At 32.6% G+C, this 23,794-nt stretch overlaps 1 protein-coding gene across 4 annotated transcripts in view; it reads left to right on the forward strand.

Annotated features, from left to right (window-relative positions):
• Cfap47 (cilia and flagella associated protein 47) overlaps positions 1-23,794 on the forward strand; it is a 424,450-nt gene that overhangs the window by 323,120 nt on the left and 77,536 nt on the right. For all 4 annotated transcript variants that reach the window (XM_058585745.1, XM_046465022.2, XM_058585744.1 and 1 more), the window contains 3 exons: positions 1,634-1,738; positions 5,669-5,825; positions 13,152-13,250. In XM_058585745.1, the coding sequence (XP_058441728.1) occupies positions 1,634-1,738; positions 5,669-5,825; positions 13,152-13,250 (361 nt within the window). The remainder of the gene's footprint in view (positions 1-1,633; positions 1,739-5,668; positions 5,826-13,151; positions 13,251-23,794) is intronic.

The raw sequence follows: 23,794 nt of genomic DNA on the forward strand, positions 1-23,794 counted from the left end.
ATTATCTCATATTCATGAGAATTCAAGTTTACTCAACTGTCACAAAATTTTTCTTCCCTCTTGAACTAGGACTCAGTACTCACATATTGGTATTAGTTATCATGATGATGCTTGTAATGAAATGATCTTAAATTTCAAAATGGTCCTACATTTAGCATATCAAATATACCACATTACATGAAACCACAGGTTTACTGTAGCTCATTTCTACCAATGGTATTTAGCCTTCTGTCTTTGAAACCATGGGAAATAATACATTCTTCAATGAATTTCAGTGAGGTTTAAGTGGAAACAAGGGTTTTTAATAGAATTGCTATTTGATGATATAAATTCCTTCATTTTTAAACACAAGCCTCTGTCATATGTTTATAGAAGAGGAATTTGAGGCTGGATAGGCTAAAAATTAAACCACATGGTTAGTAAAAATTAAACCATATGGCTAGAACTAGAATTAAAATCCAAGTTAATGTAGTATTGCATGATCATTTCAATAAGAAAAGATCTCTCTCCTCTATCTCAGTACACATTTGTCCATACAGATAAGTACATACACACATATATACATATCCTTATCTGTCAGTATTTATAGAGAGAACAAAATATTTAGTCATATTTGCTAAGTTAAAAGAATTTATGAATTTTTTCTTGTTTTTGCTAAGGATATTATTAAAACTATTTTACATCCCTGAAGTGTTTATTTTCTGATAACCCCAAAACATTGGAGATATTAGAGAACCAGTCTGAGAAAAAAAAAAATATTTGCTAGAGATAAAACCATACATATTTATTCAGGAGGTGACTTCATAGTAGTAAATATAAAATTAAATCTGAATTTGCATTTTATGGTCATTATCAGAGTTTATCAAGCACAAAATGATGTGTTTTACAGGGATTTAATAATGCTACTAAATTGCAATCTTGTTTTTTCAAGGCCTTTGTGGAAAAATGTATTACTGAAAAATAATTGACTCACTTTTCAGACATGTGTCAGTCATTCTATTATTTTATATGTTGATATTAAATACTGTATTATTTGCAGAATAGCATTTAGATTACATAAGATACCCAAGGCTTCATTACATTGTGATGGAGTCATTTGGGTTTTTTTCCCTCTCTTTAAGGAGAGAATTCAAGCTCCTATCATACCAACCACAGGTCACACCCTGAGAGTGTATATTATAGTATGAAGAGGAAAACTTTATCATACATTTAAAAAACATATCTTCCCTCTATGCTTAGAAACAGTTTGTTTCTTTTGACATTACCAAGGCTACAGGTTAGGTTCCTGGTGGCTTGACATGTACCATGAGATGGCCAATAGGCCATGGACTCTTCAGTTAAATGCATATATCTGTTATTAGGGAGGCAAACTTGTAAAATTTAATCCCGACTTACTTTGACACAGTGAATAACCCTGTAGTCATTGTTTGGGGATAGGACATGTCAGGAGATCCATGCAATAGTGTTCACCACAGGCTCTTTTATCAATATTCATAAACAGCCATACTGAGAACAGATAATGTACACAAGGCCACACATTCATCACTCAAACATAATATTTGTATTCAAGTAGCCACCTCAAACAAAAATGTTGATTTTTGTTTCTCTTTTACTTCTTTCTGAATCTACGCAGCTGATTATACTTCCTCACTCTACCACAGAGATATCTGTTTATTTTTATCCTTCTGCACTTGGAAGAGCTGGTCATGAAACTTGTATCAACTTCGGCTGTGCTCAGGTATGATAAGAGTATTTGTGGACTAAGTCAAGTTAATGAAATTTCAAAATTCATAAATAAATTCAAGTCATTCAGTTGACATCATTCACAAGTAAAATGAGTTCATTGTAAATCATTAATGAACTTTTGAAAATACAGTATATAATATCCATGTGCAAGCACCTAAATAAGGTATTTATAAATCTTTATATCACTTGAATGAAGGAGAATATCTACCTAGGCTTAAAACATCAAAATTTCAAAGTAAAAGTCAAATCACTGGTATATATGTTCATTCTCTGAGTTGAGTTTTACTACTCAACTTTCCATGGACTTACATATAAAAATGTAAAGAGTACAGTCTTGCAAATATTGTATTATATTTTTCATTCCATTTCCTCTGTATAGTGTTCCTGAATAATAATTATTTTTTTTAAATAATTATCATTTTGGAAGCACCTTTAAATGTGATATATGTCATTCTAAGAATCAACTTAATTCATTATCACTATAGTTCTATACAGGAAGTATTGTCATTAACAATTTTATGGATCAGGATTCTGAGACAGAGAAATTAAGATTAAGTAGTCAGTAAAATGTTGAACCGAGAACTAGACTCAGGATATCTGGCTTCATTTCATTTTTATGGCTGCTTTTCACAGCTACCTATAGTTTACCAAGTGATTGGTAACTCTTTAATTGCCAATGAAAACTTGCACAATATTTTACATTTATTATTATTTTTACCTACTCAAATATTTATGGGGAGGAAAAGAAATAGACAAATGTACTGTGTATCATAAGTGACACCAAGGAAGTCATAGATGCCTGATGTTCAAGTGACAGTAGAAACAAATATAATTCAGGGATCCCCATGTCAATTTGGGACCTATAGTGACTGAAGTGTCCTCTTTTTCAAAAAACATTTTCATTTATTTTTAGAAAAAAATATTGAAACTGTCAAATTTTCTAAATGATAGCTCACTTATACATGACATAAGTACTATAGATTCCAGAAAATATTAAAGAAAACCAATAGTAATCCTTCTCATACAGAAGGGAGAAGTATAGTGGATATTACTATCTTGTAAATAAATACTTCTATCAAGGCTGATTTAAAAAAAAAACTGTGTAGATAGACACAATACATTTATTTTATTTATTTATTTTTATGTGGTGCTGAGGATTGAACCCAGTGCCTCACATGTGCTAGACAAGCCTTCTACCACTGAGCTACAACCCCAGCCCTAAGGCTGATCTTTTGCTTCATGGGGGGTTTAGAGCTCTATCCTCTTAATTATTGGGGACATTTTAGTTGCTTGCATTTCTAGTGGAAATTGTATCTTTTCAAGGATAGTCTTGCACATCAGCAGGGCTATTATCAGGTTGGCATCTTAATTGCTTTAGAATAGCCTAGATATTGACTATTAATTCTTTATTAAACAGAAAAGAACTCAAACAAGTAAATAATCATCTCAAACTGTTTGTGAATAAGTTGAACAGTGGGCTTGATTTCAGTATTTCTTAATATCTCCATTTCAAGTTGTAGTATAAATCTCTGAGGGTTCATTTATGGTTAGACTTTAATCAATAATTCCTCTGTTCAGCTTCTGGGTCCAGACCTCTTAAACCTTTTCGATATATCTTTCTAACCTCTGTGATTTTTGTTACCCTTTTTATCTCTGAATGATTCAGTCTTACTCTTTTATTTAATTCATTCAGTTGACATCTTTTGCAAGCAAAACTAGTTCAACATAAAGTATTAATTGAATGAAGTTTTGAAAAAAAAACAGTATATATTATGTATGAGCAAGCATCTAAAGAAGGTGTTTTCAAAATAAACTTTATAGATTATATTTCTTCATCTCAGAGTTTGGAATACCTTATTACCTTCAGGGGAAAACTCATAGATTTCTATCCCTCTCAGTTTTTGATTGATCAAATCTATCTGAACTGACATGCACAGGTGAGTAGCTGATTAATCTAAAATTAACTGTTGGCAGTGCTCATAGGATAAATGTAAACTATTTCCAATTGTTCATTTTTGCTGACCTGAGGGAAATGGTTTTGTTTTATTGTTTACTTTGTTGGCTTCTGTTTAGGTCTATATGAAGAGCTCTGCAGTCTAAAAATCTAACTCTGGGCTCAAGTTATTTGTGCAGATTTTGAATCCTCAGATTAAGTGTTAGGTAATCACAACTTCAGATATCATGAATTTATTATGCTACCAGAGTCTCTCAATGAGATTACATTACTGCATAACAGTTGGAAGCACCAGATGTGCTAATTGGAACTTTTCATTGGTTTCAAACATGTTGAGATTTTCTTTTTTAGTTTTCAGATGTTTCATTTTAATTTTCAAACAGTTGCCCTTGTTTATTGCACTTATATACAGTTCTGTGATTTGTTTCCTCTAAAGGTCAGAATAGCAAAAATTGAAAAGATAAAAATTCAGAATGGTTTTATAACCCAGCTTGAGTGTATGATCCTTGAAGCCTACATCTATGGAAAGTTCTGTTGATTCTCAGCAAGTTTTAATTTTCTGGAGGCCCTGCTCAATGTACAAGCTAGATTTACTATCTTTTACTTCCCCTTGCTTTATGTTTTAAGAACATCAGAATTATATTTTTATTGTCTCTCCTGTAGTAGAAGGTTGAGATAAATATGAGCTGAAAATATTATTTTTAATGCACATGTTTGCTGGGTTATTTTTTTAATTTCCCTGTCTGAATTTAAGTGGATAATTTAATCAATGCCAGGACAACTGTACGATATCAGCACTCAAAAATGACAGGATGTGGTTTAACATAAAAACTCAATATTCCATGTCGCTTAAGGAAACATGAAACATGACCTTCTTTTCGTAGTTTAGCTCATCCCTAATGGTTGAAAGTAACTGGATTTCATTTGTGGGTCAATTATATAAAATCAGGTTAGGACAACATAACTGAAAGTATACTAAACTTATATCATGTGAATAGAATCTTTGACTAACAGTAATATAGTTATTTGAATATAATATGAAGCTCTAACTTGCCTTTAATTCTTCCTATTAAAAGATGGCATTTTATGGAATTCCTGCCACTGCTTATCCTAATTTGAAGCAACCTTAAAGAAAGTTTCCTTCTTTTTATTGGAATTCAAGCCTGGAAACATCTATGTAGTTCGAGAGATTAAAAATCAGGACAATCACTGGCTTTTGCAAATGACCTTTTCATTCATCTATAATATGAACAAAGGGTTTGATGTATAAGTATAAAACATCTAGAACCAAATCATAATCTGTTATACTTTCAAGGGATTTTTATTCTAAATGGACACAAAGAAAACATTTTCAAACAGCACTTAGCAGCTTATGAAACCCAGGTCAAAACAAGGGCTACATTCAATCTCCTTCAAATATTTTTAAGCCATTCATCCATTTCATGTGATAACAGAAAATGTATTCAATGTATTAGATGGTGAGGATAAATAACATCCCATGCAGTTATAAACACTTCCTTTTAATGGGAATTTAATATGTGCTTCACCTTACTTGCCTTCATGCAGTGAGTATCTTAATTTCATTTGGAATTCGCCCTGCAATTTTGGAAACTATATGCAATGTTTAGTATCCAGGTTTTTAGATAAGTTGATATTAAAACATACCATGAACATAAATGCAAGATATCCCATTAAAGATTCTTTTTTGTGCCTTAAATAACATTATATGTATTGAAATATGTTGCATATTTGATTACTGGCCCTTTGTCTCCTCTTTTTTCAGTGTAAAAACAGACTGATTTTTCAATAAAATCAAAAGGAATTTGAAAAAGAGAGATGAAAGAGTACATGTTAAATATTGACAATGAACCTTTTCTTGCCAATTTTGTATGTGTATTACATTTATTAATGGTTGTAAATATAATGTGTGTGATTAGGATTATCTTACAAATGTTTATCCTCAAACAGTTTAAAGAATGGAAATTCTGCCTCTATGGAGTAGGACTACTCCCCCAGCCTGCAGACATAGAAAAAATAACCACCCCTCTTGGTCTTCAGTCATCTTTCATTATACCTTTCAAAAATCCCACTGAGGAAGATGTTGTCATCAACATCATGTTAACAAGTACGTTGTTTTTCTTGTATTTACATGTAATTTTGTAGCTAGTAATCAAACTTATTTTATCATAGAATAAAAAATCATTATATAAAAGAGAAAACATGGAGAGAGATATGGAATATGTTGGTTTATAAATCACAGCTTACAAATGGTGGAGCCAGAATCAGGTATTTATGTACCAAGTCAATTTCTTCCAATATTGTCTGTAAACTTAAATATACAGTAAATCTGTAAGATTATTATGATATTAAGCAAATATGCCAGTATTTATTCTTTGAAAGTTTATGGAAATTCTTGTGTTATGATTCTGTTTCTCCCCTCTTTTTTTTTAAATAAATAGGTAGTATATCTGATTAAGTATTTGTTTCAACCAGTCTTTTTGAAGATGCATGCTTTTAAATTAGATTGCATAAAGTATTTAATCACTTTATAGTAAATTATTTAATACTGTGAGTCCAAAATAAAAATTAATTCATCATGAGTTTTCTGAAGCACATTTAAGTCCAATATTGGACATTATCAATGTGTTTTTGATTATTATTCCTATTTCTACTATTAGTATTAATATTATTACTTTCAACTACTATTGCTACTATAGTAATTGGTAATTTAGTGATTATAGTTTTATATATTAAACCTTTTGATATAAAAACCTACTTGCTTTCCAGAATGGTTATAATATTGTAATTCATACTCATCAAAATATATTATAGATGTCACCTGTTTTCTTGAGTCTAATCAACTCTGAATAGCAATATTCTCCTTAATCTCCATCAATCTGATTGAGGGAAAATTGTATTTTATCATCATTGCAAATTTACTATTTTTTATTAGCACATTATAGTTATGCATAGGAGCTGGTTTCATCTCGACAAATTCCTACATGCATGGAATTCAATTGTAGTTCATGTTTTTCCCCTTTTCCCTCCCCTTCCTCTTTCCCCCATTCTCCTTTCTCTATTGATCTTCCTTTTATTCATCTATTTATTTATTTTTGATTGGTTCTTTCTATTTATACATAAAGGGGGAATTCCCTGTGGTTTATTTATATATGCACATAGAATTATTTTTTAAAAATTCATTCCACATTTTCTTCCTTTCCCATCCCTCCTCTCTCCCTCTCAATCTCCTTCTACTCTACATCTTTCTAATCTTCTATCCTCCTTTATTTATTTATTATTTTTGATTAACGCTTATCCTGAATATTATTTACCTGTTGGCATTTTGGTTTTTCCTGATCATCCCTTCATGCTCTTTGTATGAAATAATTTTTTAAACTATAAAAATAATGTCATGTCATATAAAATCCTTATAAATACTTTGGTTGTTATGAGGAGAGATGTGCAGTATTTAGTAAAAGCTGATTGAAGACTCAAGGAACTCATCATTTTAAGGTAGAAGAGACTAGAGCATATGTATAAGCAGAAGGAAGAAGCTAGAGTTGAACAGGAGTTAATGGTATAAAGGAGGGAATGTTTAAATGATGAGCTGAGGCTCTTGGTAGACTGAGCTCATGGTCAAGGTATACACGTTAACCTTGAACAGGAGGAACATTTCTTCCTTTGGACAGGTGGGAATAAGAGAAAAGAAATGCAAATATAGATATCTTGTTATGAGGTAGAGGGGCTTGGGAATTAAGAGCAGTCATGTTTACATTTTCTTCTGCTGAAGAAAGGAGATAGAGTAGGAAATTTGGAGAGTTAGTGATTTGGAATAACTGCTGGAGGAAAAGGAATAGGTAGCTGAAAAAAATTCAAATACAAAAGGCATTGTGTCCTTTGGGTTTAGAAACCACACATTTAGATAGGCACCAAAAAGATGTTGTGAAGCTTGTATCAATTGTACAACTCGAAATCTCTGGTGTGGGAACTTGAGGCAGGCCAAAGGATCTTTCCAGGGAATGAACTTCTCAGGGCAGATATAGTTAAATATCTTCATAATTATAAGTGTTTTAAAAACATACTGGAGTCAAGATTTTGACTTTAAAAATATGAAATAATTTGTGGCCTCTTAGTTTTTGAAAATCTGCCTAAAATTCTTCCTTCTTTGTAATAAGAAAATACAGCAAACTTATCAATTAAAACTTTTGTCAGTCATTTGCAATTGAAACATTCTCTTTTAAGTAAACTTACTCTCTGTAGGGGAAATGTTAAAACTCTTAATTTCTCCCTCCTCCTTTCTTTAAGCTGATAAGATGGGGCAAAGAAAATTATTGACCTCAGATATCTTAGCACTTGTCCACACTCCCTCCCTCCACCCCCAACAGTTCCTCTTTCCCTTTTCTTATTGATGACATCTTCCTTTGTGTCATATCCTCCTCCTTCTCCCTCTTTTGGACTCTGTTTTGCTAGGTGCCATACACCTACTTTGTGTTCATATTCCTTGGTAAATAAGCTCACACAATTTGGCCTGAATTGTTGAACATTTATGGGAAAATGGGACTGATGAGAAGAATAAAATATTTAACATGTATGCCAAATATACACATTACAAAAGGTGCTATGTTGATACCTTCTCATTTAAATATTTGTAAATGTCTTTAAATTATTTAACAATGGAACTATACAACCTGTTGCTATCTTTCAAAAGGAAGCAATATAGATATTCCTGGAGATAATACAGAATTCATGGAGTTTCCTTAGGGAAGTTGATGGCAAGATTCAGAATACATCACCAAGAGGTGATACTCAGTGTGAATGATCTCACAGAATTGCAGATCCTGCATATCTCCCCCCTATCCCACGTGTGAGTGTGTGTGTGTGTGTGTGTGTGTGTGTTTCCTGCACCTGGAATCCTGAACCTGGAATAATTATTTTCCCTACTGAATAGCATGGCAGCATATATACAGCTTTATTTAAACATTTGTTATTGTAGTTAATATTTGTGGGATCTTTGTGAGCAAGGTTTGTGTATTGGTCACTTATATAGCAAACAGGACAGAGTGGTCCACAAAAATATTAAGATTCTGATAACTAGAGACAACATGTAGTAGAAATAAAGTGCCAAAGATCCTTTGAATATTGAAAGGTATTATTTCTGGGAGAAGTGATAAACATGAAAATAGCTAAGATAGCAGCAGGAAAAATGATAGAGAATTAGGTAATCTAGAAGTTTGATAATGAGTTTGACATTCCAAAGATGCTGCTTTCCTGGGAAAACAGTGAGTTTTGAAAAATATCTATATATTTCTATACGTGTGTTGGAGGAGGGGTGGAGACATATCAGGATATTGCAAAATTGCTAAATGCTGTGATAAGGAATCCAGGTTTAATTCCTTAGTGAGTTTTGAAAATATTTCCTGTGTTTTATGTATTTATAAACTATATTCTATAGCATTTTAAAAACTAACTCTAAAAATATTTGTTGACAATGGATATGGCTTGGGAGAATAGACTGGTGTTGAGAGCTAATGCTTAGAAGGTTTAAATCCATATCAATGGAAAAGCACACAATATATTTCTAGAAGTTTCCCAAATCTCTGAGAGAATTCATTCATTTAGCAAACATTTTACATTTCATGTGCCCAGACTACCCTTTTTCAAATAACTATACTGTGCTGCCTAAACAAATGTTCTTAAAGGCTTGCTTACATTCCCAGTACTTTTTATAACCCAGATGAGTATTTGGTTATGGGTACTTTAAAATAGTCCCAAGCTAAAGATCATTATGTTGGTGCTGTTTGGAAAAGAATCACATAAAAAAATCTTATCATTCCATTTTACTGTTGTAATACCACACACTCACAAGATCAGATAACATAGAAATATTCTAAAGAATTTGTCATAATGTGTTCATGGAGGTGTTATCAAAGGCTTTCCTGGTACATTGCACAGTCTTTTTTTACAAAATTATTGGGAGAAATTTCTTTCAGTTATTACTATCAAGAAGAATTATTGCTTTTTTGAGCCAGTAGTTTGTTTTCATCCCACAGAGACTGATGGTGTCATTTCATTTCTCCTCCATACACTGGCTGCTAAGAAAATATTTTGGCTTGTCTGGAGCAAGTGAAATGCCCACGCTATATCTCATCCCTGACTGCAGGTTATGTCCCTAATCTTGTTTCAATTTTCTAAAAAATTACTTGTAATTCGTCTTTTCTTGGATTTTATATCTCTGTGATGTCTTTAAAAGTTTTTGTAAAAGATGAGGGCATATAAATACACATATGTGCCCACAAAGATAATAGTTTGCAATATTTCAAAGTTTTTGATTGCCCCAGAAATCTCTTTCCCATGACAAGATAAGCCCATAAGATTAGACTGTAGCTCTCAACTTCTCCTGTACTTCTATCTTACCCAGTTTGGGAACAGATATCTCCAGGAAAGGAGCTGTACAAACAATGCCAATAGGAACAGGGCGAGCTCTTTGAAGAGCTTTCAGTTGAACATTATGCAAGGCAAAGTGAGAGAAGATGATGCTTCAGGGATCCTCCATGTCTTAATCCATGCTAACTTCAAAAGATAAATGAGAGAAGCTGGCTAGAGAAGAGATGGTCTAAATACCCTGAGGATGGTAAAAATTCCTTCAAAGCAGATAATTAATGAGTATGATGAAGAACAGGATGCTACAGCAAAACTTTTAAATACCCTGAGAAGAGAAGATGTGTTATGAACCTACTATATGCCACCCTGGACCTCTATTAACATGACCATACCCAATCTTCAAGACAACTCTTCCAAGAAGGAAGTCAATATTCCTACTTTTCAGATGTGGAACTCTAGGCTTAGAAATTCCCCAAAGCCACAGCAGTAAATAGAACAAGATCTTGAACTGATGGTGTCTGGCTGTCTTCTTCAAGACCACCTGTCATTCTAAGTCATCTGCTCAGAGGTGGTACTTTTAAAGACCAGTGAAGGCTTTAAAGAACTTACATTGTCTTTACATGACAGTGGAACAGGCTTCCCCTATTCTAGAAAAAGTCCTCAAGAAATACCCCTTACTGCCACTGCTTTCTCCTCTTTTCATATCTTCTGATCTCTTCTTTCTCTTTTGCTCTCGGCCATAAGATACTGAATCCATCTGATCCACACATGCTTAGGGTTGCACCTTGCCCTTATTTGGCATAGACATGTACCTCTCGGTGACTGTCCATGGACTCAATTCTCACAATTATTCTCATCAGTAATTTTTATCTGTAATTATGTCCCCATTTTGAAACCCCTTCTCTTCTCTTAAGTTTCTGCCACACATAGCTGGGAATAAAGGCAGAGAATGGAAGAGTAGCCATGAGTGGGAAGCAAGGATCTAAGTTAAACCATTAGAAATTATGGCCTAATGTACACATATTATGAATTTAAGGACATATCTCTATTAGATGTTGGTTTCCTTGCTCATCAAACCATATTCTAAACCTGCTAATTTGTGAGCTTTTTAATGTCAGGGGTTACCTTAATTCATAGCTTAATTCCTTCCTAAATGAATATTTGCATTTTAGCATACATGCTGATAAAACAGGAGTTAAATGTTTTGTCACTGTCTCTTTGTTGAGTACCTATTTTGATCTGAAAACTATTGTACGTACATTTCAAAACTATTTCACATTTGAAGGAAATATATACAAATACATAGTTTTTTACTTTATATAGTATTCTGTAAGTGAAATTTCATTGTGGATTAGATACCTAAAAAGTTGCAAAAATGAACGAAGCAATAATTAATGCATAAAAATGAGGTGTTTTGATTATTTTTCCTCTGAAATGGTTATAGTCTGGAAATTCTTCACTCTACTTAATCTAAATTTAAATGTAATATGAATGATTTGATTTAAATATTTAAATAACCATGGATTCTGTTTCAGACATCAATAGTTAATTGAAGAGTAAAACAAAATAACATTAGGGGAAAAGATGTGCACGTCAATTAACATAGCATATTAGATTTACAAATATCACTTTCCATTTTGGTGATTGATCAGTGTAAATAAAGTACTGTGATGAGTTCTTGTTGACTTTGGGTTAATTATGACTGTGGTGTTCAGTAGCAGTAAAGTAATAAAGCATACAGTGTAGCATAATTATGATAAGTTAATCACACTTTGGGGACACAGAGATGACTCAGTGCATTTCATTTCACAGGGTAGATTAGTTTATGAAAATCTTGTCCCTGAAGGCCCTCTGAATCTTACCTAAAGCACATTCAGAGTTGAATAAATGTTTATGTTAACTATATAGTAATCATAACAAATTGCCAATCAGTGTGAACACAGTTTTATACATAAGAAGAGAGCTAAATAGGTGTAAGAAAATGTTCCATGCCCTCAAAATCCTTCCCAAATTCAAGATTTTATACTTTGGAATTAATAAATAAATAGTATTGGGAGATTTGAAACTTAAGCAAGGAAGTTGCAATTTTGAATATATTAATAGTCTCTTTAATACCTTAGTTCAATTAGATTATACATCCAAGTTCACTTTGCTTATGACAAAAACTAATATTTTTATATTAAGTAAAATCGATGTAGACTAATTATAACTAATTATAACTACTTTTTAGATGAACAATCTAAAACTCACCTTGCTTATAATTTATTTTTAGGTAGTATTCAGATACCTTAATACTTGTAGTTCCTTACCTGATTCTTGATTAATAACTATCTCCTGAAGTCCAGGAAGCAATAACTGGGAACTTATCAAAATTCAGATTCCCAGGGCCACACTCAGTTACTCCTTTTTGTTAGGTCTAGATTTAGGTCCTACTATCATAAGCTATTTCTATATAAGTTATTGGGAAATTACACTTTTCAAAACACTCATCTTTACAAAATCACCTCTAAACAGTTTTTTTTTAAATCATGCACGTATCTTAGTGGAAACTTTTTAGCATTTTCAATATATGCATATTGACTTTTGAAATATATACATGTAACACAATTAACATGTATTTAATATCAAGAGAGCTTATCATTTTTATAAAAAATTAATGCACATTTATGTATATTGTTTTATTGTTGCATAAATCTTTATATATACATAAATACACACATTCTCTGACATATATATGTGTGTATATATATATATATATATATATATATATAGCATTGCATTTCATTTTTAGATAGCAGGCTCAAACAGGTTCTCAATAACATTTATTATTTGAATAGTTAAAATTTCAAAAGTTTATGAGTAGATTTTATACGACTTTAATATTATAGAGAATACCTTTTATAATGTTGGATACGTTCTTCAAAAATGTCATTTAAAATTCATGTCAAAATATACTTTGAAAAATATTTGTCTAAGAAATTTCCCATTAGATGAATATTTCCATTTCCACTGATGTTTGTCTTCTTGAATGTGACATTGAAATGTAATATCACTTTATTTTTTAAATTAGATCATGAACAGCTCAGGCATCTTCTCATCGACCAATGTTGGGATAGCTTCATCAATGAGAATTCTGCTTTCCAGTTTAATTCTCTGAGTCATATACAAGGTATAGAATGTCTGCCTTATATTCTGTCATTATGTATACTACTACATTTAAGATTTAATGCTTCTTTCCATTGTCTTAATAAATATTTGATACAAATTAAAATACAATTTAAAATTTTTGAAACGAATTTATGTAAATTGATAGAAAATCATGGATAGTGTAAACTTTATGCATCTGTAGAGCATTTACATTGTTTTTCTTTTGAAATGTAGCACCTAAGTAACTCTTGCCAAATATTTTACTTTTGTATTTTTCTTCCTCCTCTTCTTCCCCTTCTTCTCTTTCTTTTTCTCTTCCTCTTTCTTCTTTACCTTCTTTACCCTCCTTTTCCTTCTCCCTCTTCTTCCTACTTCAATGAACTGGATCTTATTATGTTGCCAGTTGCCTTAGCCTCCTATTTTTGAAATTTTGAATGTTTGTAAGTCATGCCACTTAATACTTGGGTGTGTGTGAGTCAAGGAAAATTTTGGAAAATTAAAAATAACTAGTGTGCTAAGACTACTCGATCTCAGGAAAAATAATTACATCTTTGCATAGCTAATGATTACTTGCAAATGTATTAAAAGTTGTACATATGTTTCTTCTGTACATTTAACCCATGTGAATATTAATGAATAGGAAAACAATCTAAGATATAATGAAGTTGCTTAAAAATCCAAAGCTCAAAAATTATGAATTTGCTTAAAATATTTTTAAATTACAAAAAATGATTTTGGTTTATATAATAAAGGACAAATTTTGTTAATGTAGTTAATGCAAACATACTAATTGAAATCATGACTATTAGCATCCTTCTGAAAGGGTTAATGACTTTCTTCCATTTACTATAATTGCTTATTCTTGAGTATTATTGATTTATCTAATTTAATGCAAAATTTCATGATATAGGTATTATTATTCTCATTGAATTGAGAAAATTGAAATTCAGAAAAATTAACTTACACAGATTCTAAACACTTGTTTAATGGCAGAGGTGAATTGCCTATGTCTGATTTCAAAATCTTTGCTTTATATTTCTTTTTAAATTTTTTTTTGTAGTTGTAGAAGGACAGAATACCTTTATTTTATTTGTTTATTTTTTTATTTGCTGCTGAAGATGGAACCTAGGGCCTCATACATGCTAGGCAAGCACTCTGCCACTGAGCTACAGCCCCAGCCCCTTCTTTATATTTCTTTGCAATGCATTAAAAGGAGTACAAACAACAGTTTGTAAAAGAGAAAATAGAGATGGCAAAAGAATGGTTGAAAATATATTTAGTTCCATTTTAACCAAATAGACACTGATCTCTGGTTATTAATGACATCGATGTTAAATAATTTAATTAACATAGATGTTTAATTAATAAATATTGATTTAAACAATGACTACCTAATTATTCTTTTTTCTTTTTTTTTTGTTTGTTTTGCAATTTTGTATTTTTTTGTATTTTAATGGCACTACCAATGTTAAAGTTTCTATGTGAAATTGGAAAAAACAGTGCTAATAGGAATATAAATCATTGCATAGAGTCTAGAAAGCACTTTGTGTAATGTATAGAATGAAACTCTGAAATGATCATTATTTAATACAAATACCAATTCTGGTGAAATATTTTTTAAAAATAATCAAAATATGGTTGATTCATGCCAAAATATATTTGATATTGCATCTTCTATGATAGCAAAAAGCAATTGAAAACAGCCTTAATGCCAAATAATAAGTTTGTTATATTTGTAGAAACATTTAATTCATCTGTGTATACTTAGTTTTACTTACTTATTAAATATATAAGCCATTTTATTTTTTTTTCAAAATTTCTTCCATTTATTCTACAAATGTTTTTTTTCCCATTGTGAAATCAATGGAAAATTCAACTACATTTTTTTTCTTCTCTATGTTTAATAGGGAAATATCACAGATGGGTAGGCAACTTTTTATTTCATTTTGCCTTTCATTACTCAGGGATATTCATTTTCTTAATTCCTTTCACTTCTCTTCTTGTTGAACAATAATAGTCATTTTGTTGCTATTTGTTTTTGCAGTGTAACATCCTATATTTGGATCATATACATTTTGTTCCATGGATCAGTAGTTTAGGTCTTGTGCCAGTGCCATAGTTTAAACCCCATGGTTTTGTTTTATTATTCTATTTCTTTCTTTACAGTTTCTTTAAAATTATTTATTTCCTCTCTTCATCTATTTATCTTTCTGTAAAAACTTTAGAATAACTTTTTTTATCAAATTCCAAAATAAATCTCAGTAACATATTGCAGTTACATTAAACCTATAGACAAACTTGGAGAGAACTATATCTTTATGATATTTAATCTTCTTATTCAGAACTATTCATTTTCTTAATATTTTGCAGTATAGTATTTATAAATGTCAATAAAGCCCATGTTTGCATGACAAAATTATAAAGCTTTCAGTAGCAGTACTATTGTTTTAAATAATCCAGTTAGTAATTACATATAATGCAATTTCTATACAACATAGAAACCAAGAATTTTTTGTCCCTATATTAATATTTCCAATTTGATAAGTAGTGGTTAAATGCACTTATTTAATTATGACTTATATTGCTTTTATTGTCTTCAAATAGGTTTCAAATTTAATCCAATTTTCTGCTGGATTGCTTATTGACTTTTCTAGCTTCCATTATGAGTTGATTGTTATGATAAACAATGTATACCCTGCCTGTGTAGAGTATAGTTCAAGATGTACTCCCTACCGCTCTATATAATAAAATCTCCAAAGGGGCTTATTTTCTAGGAATTCCTTGTTTTCTCTGACATTCTTATATGCTATAATATTAGTCTTAGGGTTTTTTTTTCTACTGAATTAGGGATTATAAACATTAAAATTACAACAAAAATGGGAGCTCAGCTTCTTATACTGCTATTGACATTTTTTGAGACATTGGGACATTTTTGGCCATACCGTAAAACTTTCCTTTAGAGATATTATTCTGAACAAGAAAAGCACTTATAATCCTAAAACTAAGTTTTTCTACTTCAACGTGCAACATTTCCTTGGTGATATATAGTTATATGTTCCCTAAATGTGAATGGTGCTGCTTCATTCCATGGCAGGAGCTATTCAATTCACCTTTCCTATCTAAAGCTGACTTTACCAAAATTGTGGCCTGTATGTGACTAAAGGATATGAAGAAAAATAATTTCTGTAAACATTGCTCATATTAACTTCTTTCATAAATTTTTAATTCCTTTGCACTTATGATGTCATTTAGACCTATATATAGTTAGATAGTGACCTAGACTAGAACTCTAGCCATTGACACTATTGTTTTCTTACTGGAAAAAGCATTTATATCATCTTTATTGCTCTTTAATTTCTGGTTATGTGTAGGTAGCTAAATACTTCATTTTATTTTTAGCAGATTTGTAGTTCTTTTTGTTATCTTTCAAAACTGATGATAAGAACTAGGCAGGAGGAAAAGAAATGGTGTTTCTATCAGTGCTAAATATTAGCTTGCCAGTCTTCACTTTGAAACTTTTGTCTATGAACTTAATTAGGTTGAGTAACCAAGAATGAGACAAGACTGAATGTAAATTGTGATTTCAGAGGACATCCTTCTACAAAGTTGATAAATTTATAAGACTTCCTGTCCTTTTTCTCTCTTTTATGGGCAAGGAATCAAATGGCACTGAAGCAAAATCAAGATTAAATCTTTGAAACAAATCTTACCTGAAACATCTTCCTGGGTCCTCTGATTATAATATTTCAAAAAGGGCAATGGATTAGCATTATTACATATTATACTGTAACACTAGAGAAGGAGGTGTCACTTTATAAATATATACACATAATTTGATATAGAACCTAGAAAGGTTGCCAAGGTACAAGGATTGAGAATTAGGTTTGTAGGCAGAGAATGTATGTTCTGGTTTTGACTGAAACATATAATCTATATTAACTCAGGCTAATTTTATTAATTTATTCATATACATATTGCATGATAATTTATGATCTTTCCATATATTGTTTCATTAATTAATTTATCTATAACCAGTATCTTACTTAATTTTTTTTTAGTTCACAATATGTTATTATCAGATCAGGGTAGCCTCTTACTCTGTTCTTAATATAATACATCAAAACCCAGATTTTTAAATAATAAATTTGATGCTTTTATCTAAAAAAATAGCCCATCAACAGCATAGAATAAAGACAAAATTCTGCCAGTAACCTTATCATTTTATCTGAGGACTTTAATTATTACTGTTTCACATGTGCTTTATGATAAACTATTTTTCTTCCTACTTACTACATGCCTATAATATTTAAATGGTGATACATATTACTCAACTTAAATGATTATTTTCACAAAATGATTCCATAAGTGTTCGAGAGAGGACTTCATAGTTACAATTATTTGGTTTTAATTCACAGCCAAGCTATATTATTGGCTGTGAATTAAAGCTAAAAATCCTTCTCCAAAATAATATATAATTTGTCCCTTAGTTTATGATGTTGTATTTTTAAGTAAAATTTTTATTTAAATTAATTAATGAAACAGTATATAGAAAGATCATGAATAGATCATGCAGTATGTATATGAATAAATTAATGATATTACCCTCAAAACCAGAAAAGTATACTTTTAAGCAATGTGAGTTGGGCCAAGAAACTATTCTAATTCAGCATTAATCTAGGTAGTAAATGTGGCAACAATAAACTGCATTTCAAGCATTTGATATAAGGATACACACACACACACACACACACACACATGCTAAATCCCTATTCTACCACTGAGCTACCCCACAGCCGTGAGATATACAAATTTAGGGTACTTTTGTTTTTATTGCCACTGCTGTTAGTTTCATTATAAATATTGTTGTTGTTCTAATTTTGCAATCCCTTACATGAACAACAGAAATTGCTCAAAGAAGGTGTATTTTAGAATTTACTAGCTTTAAATGCAACAACCATGTTTTCTGTTATTACTCATTTAAGTAACAAAGGGTAAAATGACAGCTTTTTAAAAGAATATATCAATAATTTCTTGGTAGTGAAACCAAGTTCATCCAGAAATAAAAGCTACTGCATTTAAAAAGGTTCATTACTGATATGGTTTCCAAAAGTAAAATAAATATATTTCCATAACAGAAACAGACTAAAATGTATTAAAAATTATATATCATTATATAAACAAAGTGCCGTTATCACAATCACCATTTAAGAGAAGTGTGCTTCAGAGAAAATTTCTTTGTAATAAAATATTTTCCTGAGCCAGTAACTAGTTCATAGAAACAGTGATTTGCTGACAAGGTTACAGGGAACTCTGCCCTGTCACCAATTAATATAACTGCAGGCAAGAAACTTACCCTCTAGACCTTTTGAGTTTTCTCATTTTAAAATATGTCACTTGGCACTTCCAGCTTCTACTCAGCAATGTTCAAGTGTTTGGCAATGGAAAAGATATTGTTCCTATTTTACGACACAATAAAATGATGAAAAATACAAACCTTCGTGATTTAAAAAAAAAAAATCACATAATTGAAGTAATAGGAAAATCAAGTCACCTAAAAATCTAAGCCAAGACAGGTACCTTCAGAGCTATACTAACTGCAAGTTTTATGGATAAAACTACATTGGCACATTTGGAAGATGTAGGGATCTATTGAAACACAATGTGCATACAGCTAGGGAAGGGGCAAGAAAACTGAGAAGGACAAGTCCTAAAGTTCAGGGACATGATTACTGGCTAAGAATGAAACTTACTCAGAACACCAGAAAACACTGCCCTCACAATTCCACTGCTAGATTAACAAATATTGTGTGCCAACTAGCACTGAATGAGTTGCAAAAAAGCTGATTCTATATGAGGTAAAGTGCATGGGAAAAGTTAAAGCTGAGAATGAAGTTGACATTGAGAAAAAGCCTTTGGTAAAGTTAGCCCCCACACTAAGCACAATTCTATCAATCTCAGCTGTTTTAGTCAACTTTTTCACTGCTGTGACCAAAAGACCTGACAAGAGCAATTAGAGAAGTAAAGGTTTATTTTGGTGCTCATGGTTTCAGAGGTCTCCGTCCATATATGGCCGACACCATTTCTAAGGACCTGAGATGAGGAGAACATTATGGTGGAAGAGTATGGTAAAGGAAAGCAGCTGGGAACATGGCACCAGGAAGCAAAGAGAGACTAAGCTCAGTTCACAACATATATAACTCAAAGGTACTTCCCCAATGACCCACCTCCTCTAGGTTCACCCTACCTACCTACAGTCACCACTTGGTTAATCCCTATCTGGGATTAATGCAGTGATTAGGTTAAGGCTCTCAAAGCCCAATCATTTCATTTCTAAACTTTCTTGCATTGTCTCACACAGGAGCTTTTGAGGGACACCTAATATATAAACCATAACATTCCACCTCTGGCCCCCAAAGCTCATGCTCATATAATAATGCAAAATGCATTCAATCCATTTTCAAGAGTCCTCTAGTCTCAACAGTGTTAGCATTGCCCAAAAGTCCAAGTCCAAAGTTTCCTCTGAAACTTAAGGCAAACTCTCAGCATAAGCCCCTGTAAAAAACCAAACCAAACCAAACAAATCCAGTTATATATTATCCAATATATAAAGACACAAAGTAAACATTTCCATGTGAAGAAATGGGGGCATAGAAGGAAAGGATGGGACCAAAGCAAGACCATAATCCAGCTGGGCAAATAAATTCTCTAGCTCTATATCTAGCATCTGGAGCACATGGCATTGTAATGTTCTCTCCAAAAGGCTGATGTAGCTCCACCCCTATGGCTTTGCTGGTTGCAGGCTACATGACCCCTCTCTTGGCTTGTCTCTAATAGATTCCTGCAATATTCATGGGCAGACATCCCACAGTACCGGCATTTTTTAATCTCAAGGATCTCCACTGCAGCTTCACTTTCCTTCTCACTTGTCCACACATCACTCTCTCAGAGGCTGCCTATAGAGACTCTGACCCTGGGGCACTTGGCCTAGCCTCCCAAGCCTTCTTTTAAAATCTTGGTAGAATGACCCCCAAATGACTCCAGCATCCTGCAGTCCTGCAGAACCAACACCATGTGATTGACATGGAGGTCTGCCACCATCTTGAGCAGTAGTCAAGCCTCCAGGGACAATGGCTACATTAGCCTCTGCATACCTGAGTGGCTGAGCACCTGAAGCAACTTCCTAGGTAATGCTGTGCAAGCAGAGTGCCCCATTGTACTCTTCTCAAAGGAATTTTTACTTTTACTCCCTTAAGCCTCAGAAGTGTGTGGTCTTGCCAATTCCTGAATTGCCCTCAAACCATCTTTATTAGGTCTCTGGGCAAAGTCTTTAATATTTCTTTAGTGGCTGTAATGTCTTTAACAACTGCAACTTATTCCAAATTTTAGTAGCAGTTTTCTGGCCAAAGATTTTCAAATCTTTCTGCTTTGCTTTCTGCTCTTCTGATTATCATAATAAACTTGGCTAAAAGCTGCCAGCAATATCCATGCCAACACCTAAATCCTATACTGCTTAGCAATTTCTTCCACCAGATTAAGAAGTCCATTGAATTTAATAAATTCAGCCACACAGAAAGTTTCAGGACATGAGCTAAATGCAGACAACTTCTTAGCCAGAACGTAACTCCAATGGCCTCTCATCCAATTTCCACTGGAGTTCTCCTTTTCCTCTGAGACCTCATGAGCCCAGTTTTTACTTTCCTCAGTCCTATCGGTGTTCTGATCTTTTGAACTCCCGCCAGACTTGCTCATTAAGCTCTGTTTACAACAATCTAAAGCTTTTCCAGCTTGTATCCCTAAACTTTTCAAAATTCCTCACAAATTCCAAAAAGCTCCAAAAGCTTCTAAACCACAGGTAATTTCTGTTTTAGTCAGCTTTTGCACTACTGTGACCAGAACAATTAGAGGAGGAAAAAGTTATTTAAGGGGCTCACAGTTTCAGAGGGCTCTGTTCATAGAAGACCAACTTCATTGCTCTGGGCCTGAGGAAAGGCTGAACATCATGGTAGAAGTATGTGGTGGAGGATAGCGAGGGAGCTTGTACCAGGAAGGAGAGGGAGAGGGAGAGAGGGGGAGAGAGAGAGAGAACTCTCTGCTCATAACAAGTATACTCCAAAGGAAAGTTCCCAATGACGTACCTACATTCATGCCACACCCTAATTACCTATAGTCACCACTCAATTAATCTCTATCAGGATTAAGGCTCTCATAACCCAATCATTTCATTTCTACTTTTTCTTGCATTGTCTCACATGAGCTTTTAGGAGACACCAAATATCTAAATCATATCAACCAAAAAATCATGAGGAGTATAAAAGACAAGAAGAACATTACACACTTTAAGAGGAAAAACAAGGATAGAAACCAAACTTCAACATGAAACAGTTTAGTGAGAACTATGGGACAGGACATTCAAAGAAGCAATGACTAATGTAGTTAAATTTTGATTGGAATAAATGGACAAGGTGATAGATTAGATGGGTAATTTCAGCAATGAGATGAAAATTTTTTAAACTAACATGGAAATACTAGAAATGAAAACACAGAAACAGTGAGAAATAATGTTTCCAATGATCACAAGAGTAGATTTGACATAACCAAGAATCAGTAATCTCCAAAAATTGTCAGTAGAAATAGCAGTAACTTATAGATAAAATAAGAGAAAAAAGAGCACTGAAGAGTTGTGAGCTGTAATGAGTCTAAAGTATAATAATTGCAATTTTAGAAGGCAAAGAGATTGTAGGACCAGTGCAGAGGAAAGAAAAAATATTAGAAAAAATAATAGGTGAGTATTCACAAACCTTGGGAAATCATATTTAATCTGCTGAAAACAATGTAAATAAAGTCTTAGACGTTCCTTGATTAGGGGAAAAAAAGACATTACACAGACAAAAATAAAGACTTTCGAAAACTACAAGGTAATGTAGAGATTAAAGAAAAAATAATACTGTCAGTCCAGAAGTCTCTACATACCAACAATATCTTTCAAGATACAGAATTAAAGATTTCTTCAGATCAATGTACAAAGCCCAATTACATTTCTAATTTTAGCAAAAGACCATTAGAACTTGGCATTAAAATGTCATTTACAATATCAAAAAAGAACACTGCAATATTTCTATAAAAATCTAACAAAATGTGCAGATTTCACATACTGAATACTATAAAATGCTGATGAAAAAAAATCCAGTAAGTTTATATAAATGGAAGATTTATTATGTTCATTGATAGGAAAACTCAGTATTGTTAAAATGTTAGTGCTCCCCAATTTGATGTATTGATCAAATACCTTCCCCTTCTATTTCCTATTAGATTTTTTTATGAGGATTCACAAACTGATTCTAAAATATACATGAAAAGACCAAACAACTAGAATATAAAAATAAAATTTTTATGAAAGATTAGCAAAATTGGAAGACTTAACACTAATACAGTTTTAGATAACCTACATAATTTTTGTTGGTTAAACATAGACAGAAATTTTATATTGAACAAAGATAAACACAATCATATGAGCATAAGAGAAAATCCAGATGTAAACACACACACAATTAACTGAGTGATTTGAGTTCTTAAGAAATACTAAATATCTAATTGAGACAAGGAAGATCCACTGATGGATGATCAAATAAGCTGCCAAAATTCATAGACAAAGAGAATATATTTTTAAATTAATTAATAATTAATTTATTATACAGTAGAATACATTTTGACATATAGTACACAAATGGAGCACAAGTTCTCATTCCTCTGGCTATACATGGTTCAGAGTCACTCCACTAGTGTTATCATACATGTATATAGGGTAATAATGTCTGTCTCTTTCTACTGTCCTTCCCATCCCCACAACCCCATCCTTACCCTAACTCCCCTCTACACAAACCAAAGTTCCTTCATACTTCCCTACCCACTCCTCACCCATCCTGTTAAGGACTGCTCTATATATTTACTCACTGTGGGACATACCTAGAATGTTCCTTTCTTGTGGCTAGAATAAGCATTAGAGGACAAATGGAGATTCAAAACTATCTCTTAAGTTTTCCACTTATATATTATCATCTAAACCACATTTCATTGGCCAAATTAAGTCACATATGGTCATGCTTAATATCAGTAAAAATGAGACGTATTCTCTGTCTACCTTAACATGGGAGACAATAAAGTTAAATCAAAATCAAAGCAAAGGCCATGATTATATAATTACAATAAAAAGGAAGAAAAAAGAGAGATCCAATATGGCGGTGGGCGCTGAGAGATCAATTCTGTGACCTCTTCAGCTGCGCGGGCAAAGGGAGTCTTAAACTGACTGAATGCTGTTTGCTCAGAATCACTTGGCAATGCTGGGCTGAAGTGGACTGAGGGCGAGCAATTTGTGCTCCTCAGAGCCCACATCGAGCCTGGAGCTGGTGAATTCAGGCTGCCCGCGCGCAGTCTCTGGTTGATTGTCTGCATCTTGCCGCCAAACCGCCGCGACTCAGCGCTACAGACACTCCAGCAGAATAGAGAAACAACTCTTCAGTTCCTCCGTGAATCTTTTGAGGTGATACCAACCGAGCCTCCGTAGGCAGC

The sequence above is a fragment of the Marmota monax genome, unplaced genomic scaffold (genome assembly GCF_021218885.2).
Source record: "Marmota monax isolate L192 unplaced genomic scaffold, Marmota_monax_Labrador192_F-V1.1 WCK01_AAM20220418_F8-fsc00158, whole genome shotgun sequence".
In the NCBI taxonomy this organism is placed as follows: Eukaryota; Metazoa; Chordata; class Mammalia; order Rodentia; family Sciuridae; genus Marmota; species Marmota monax.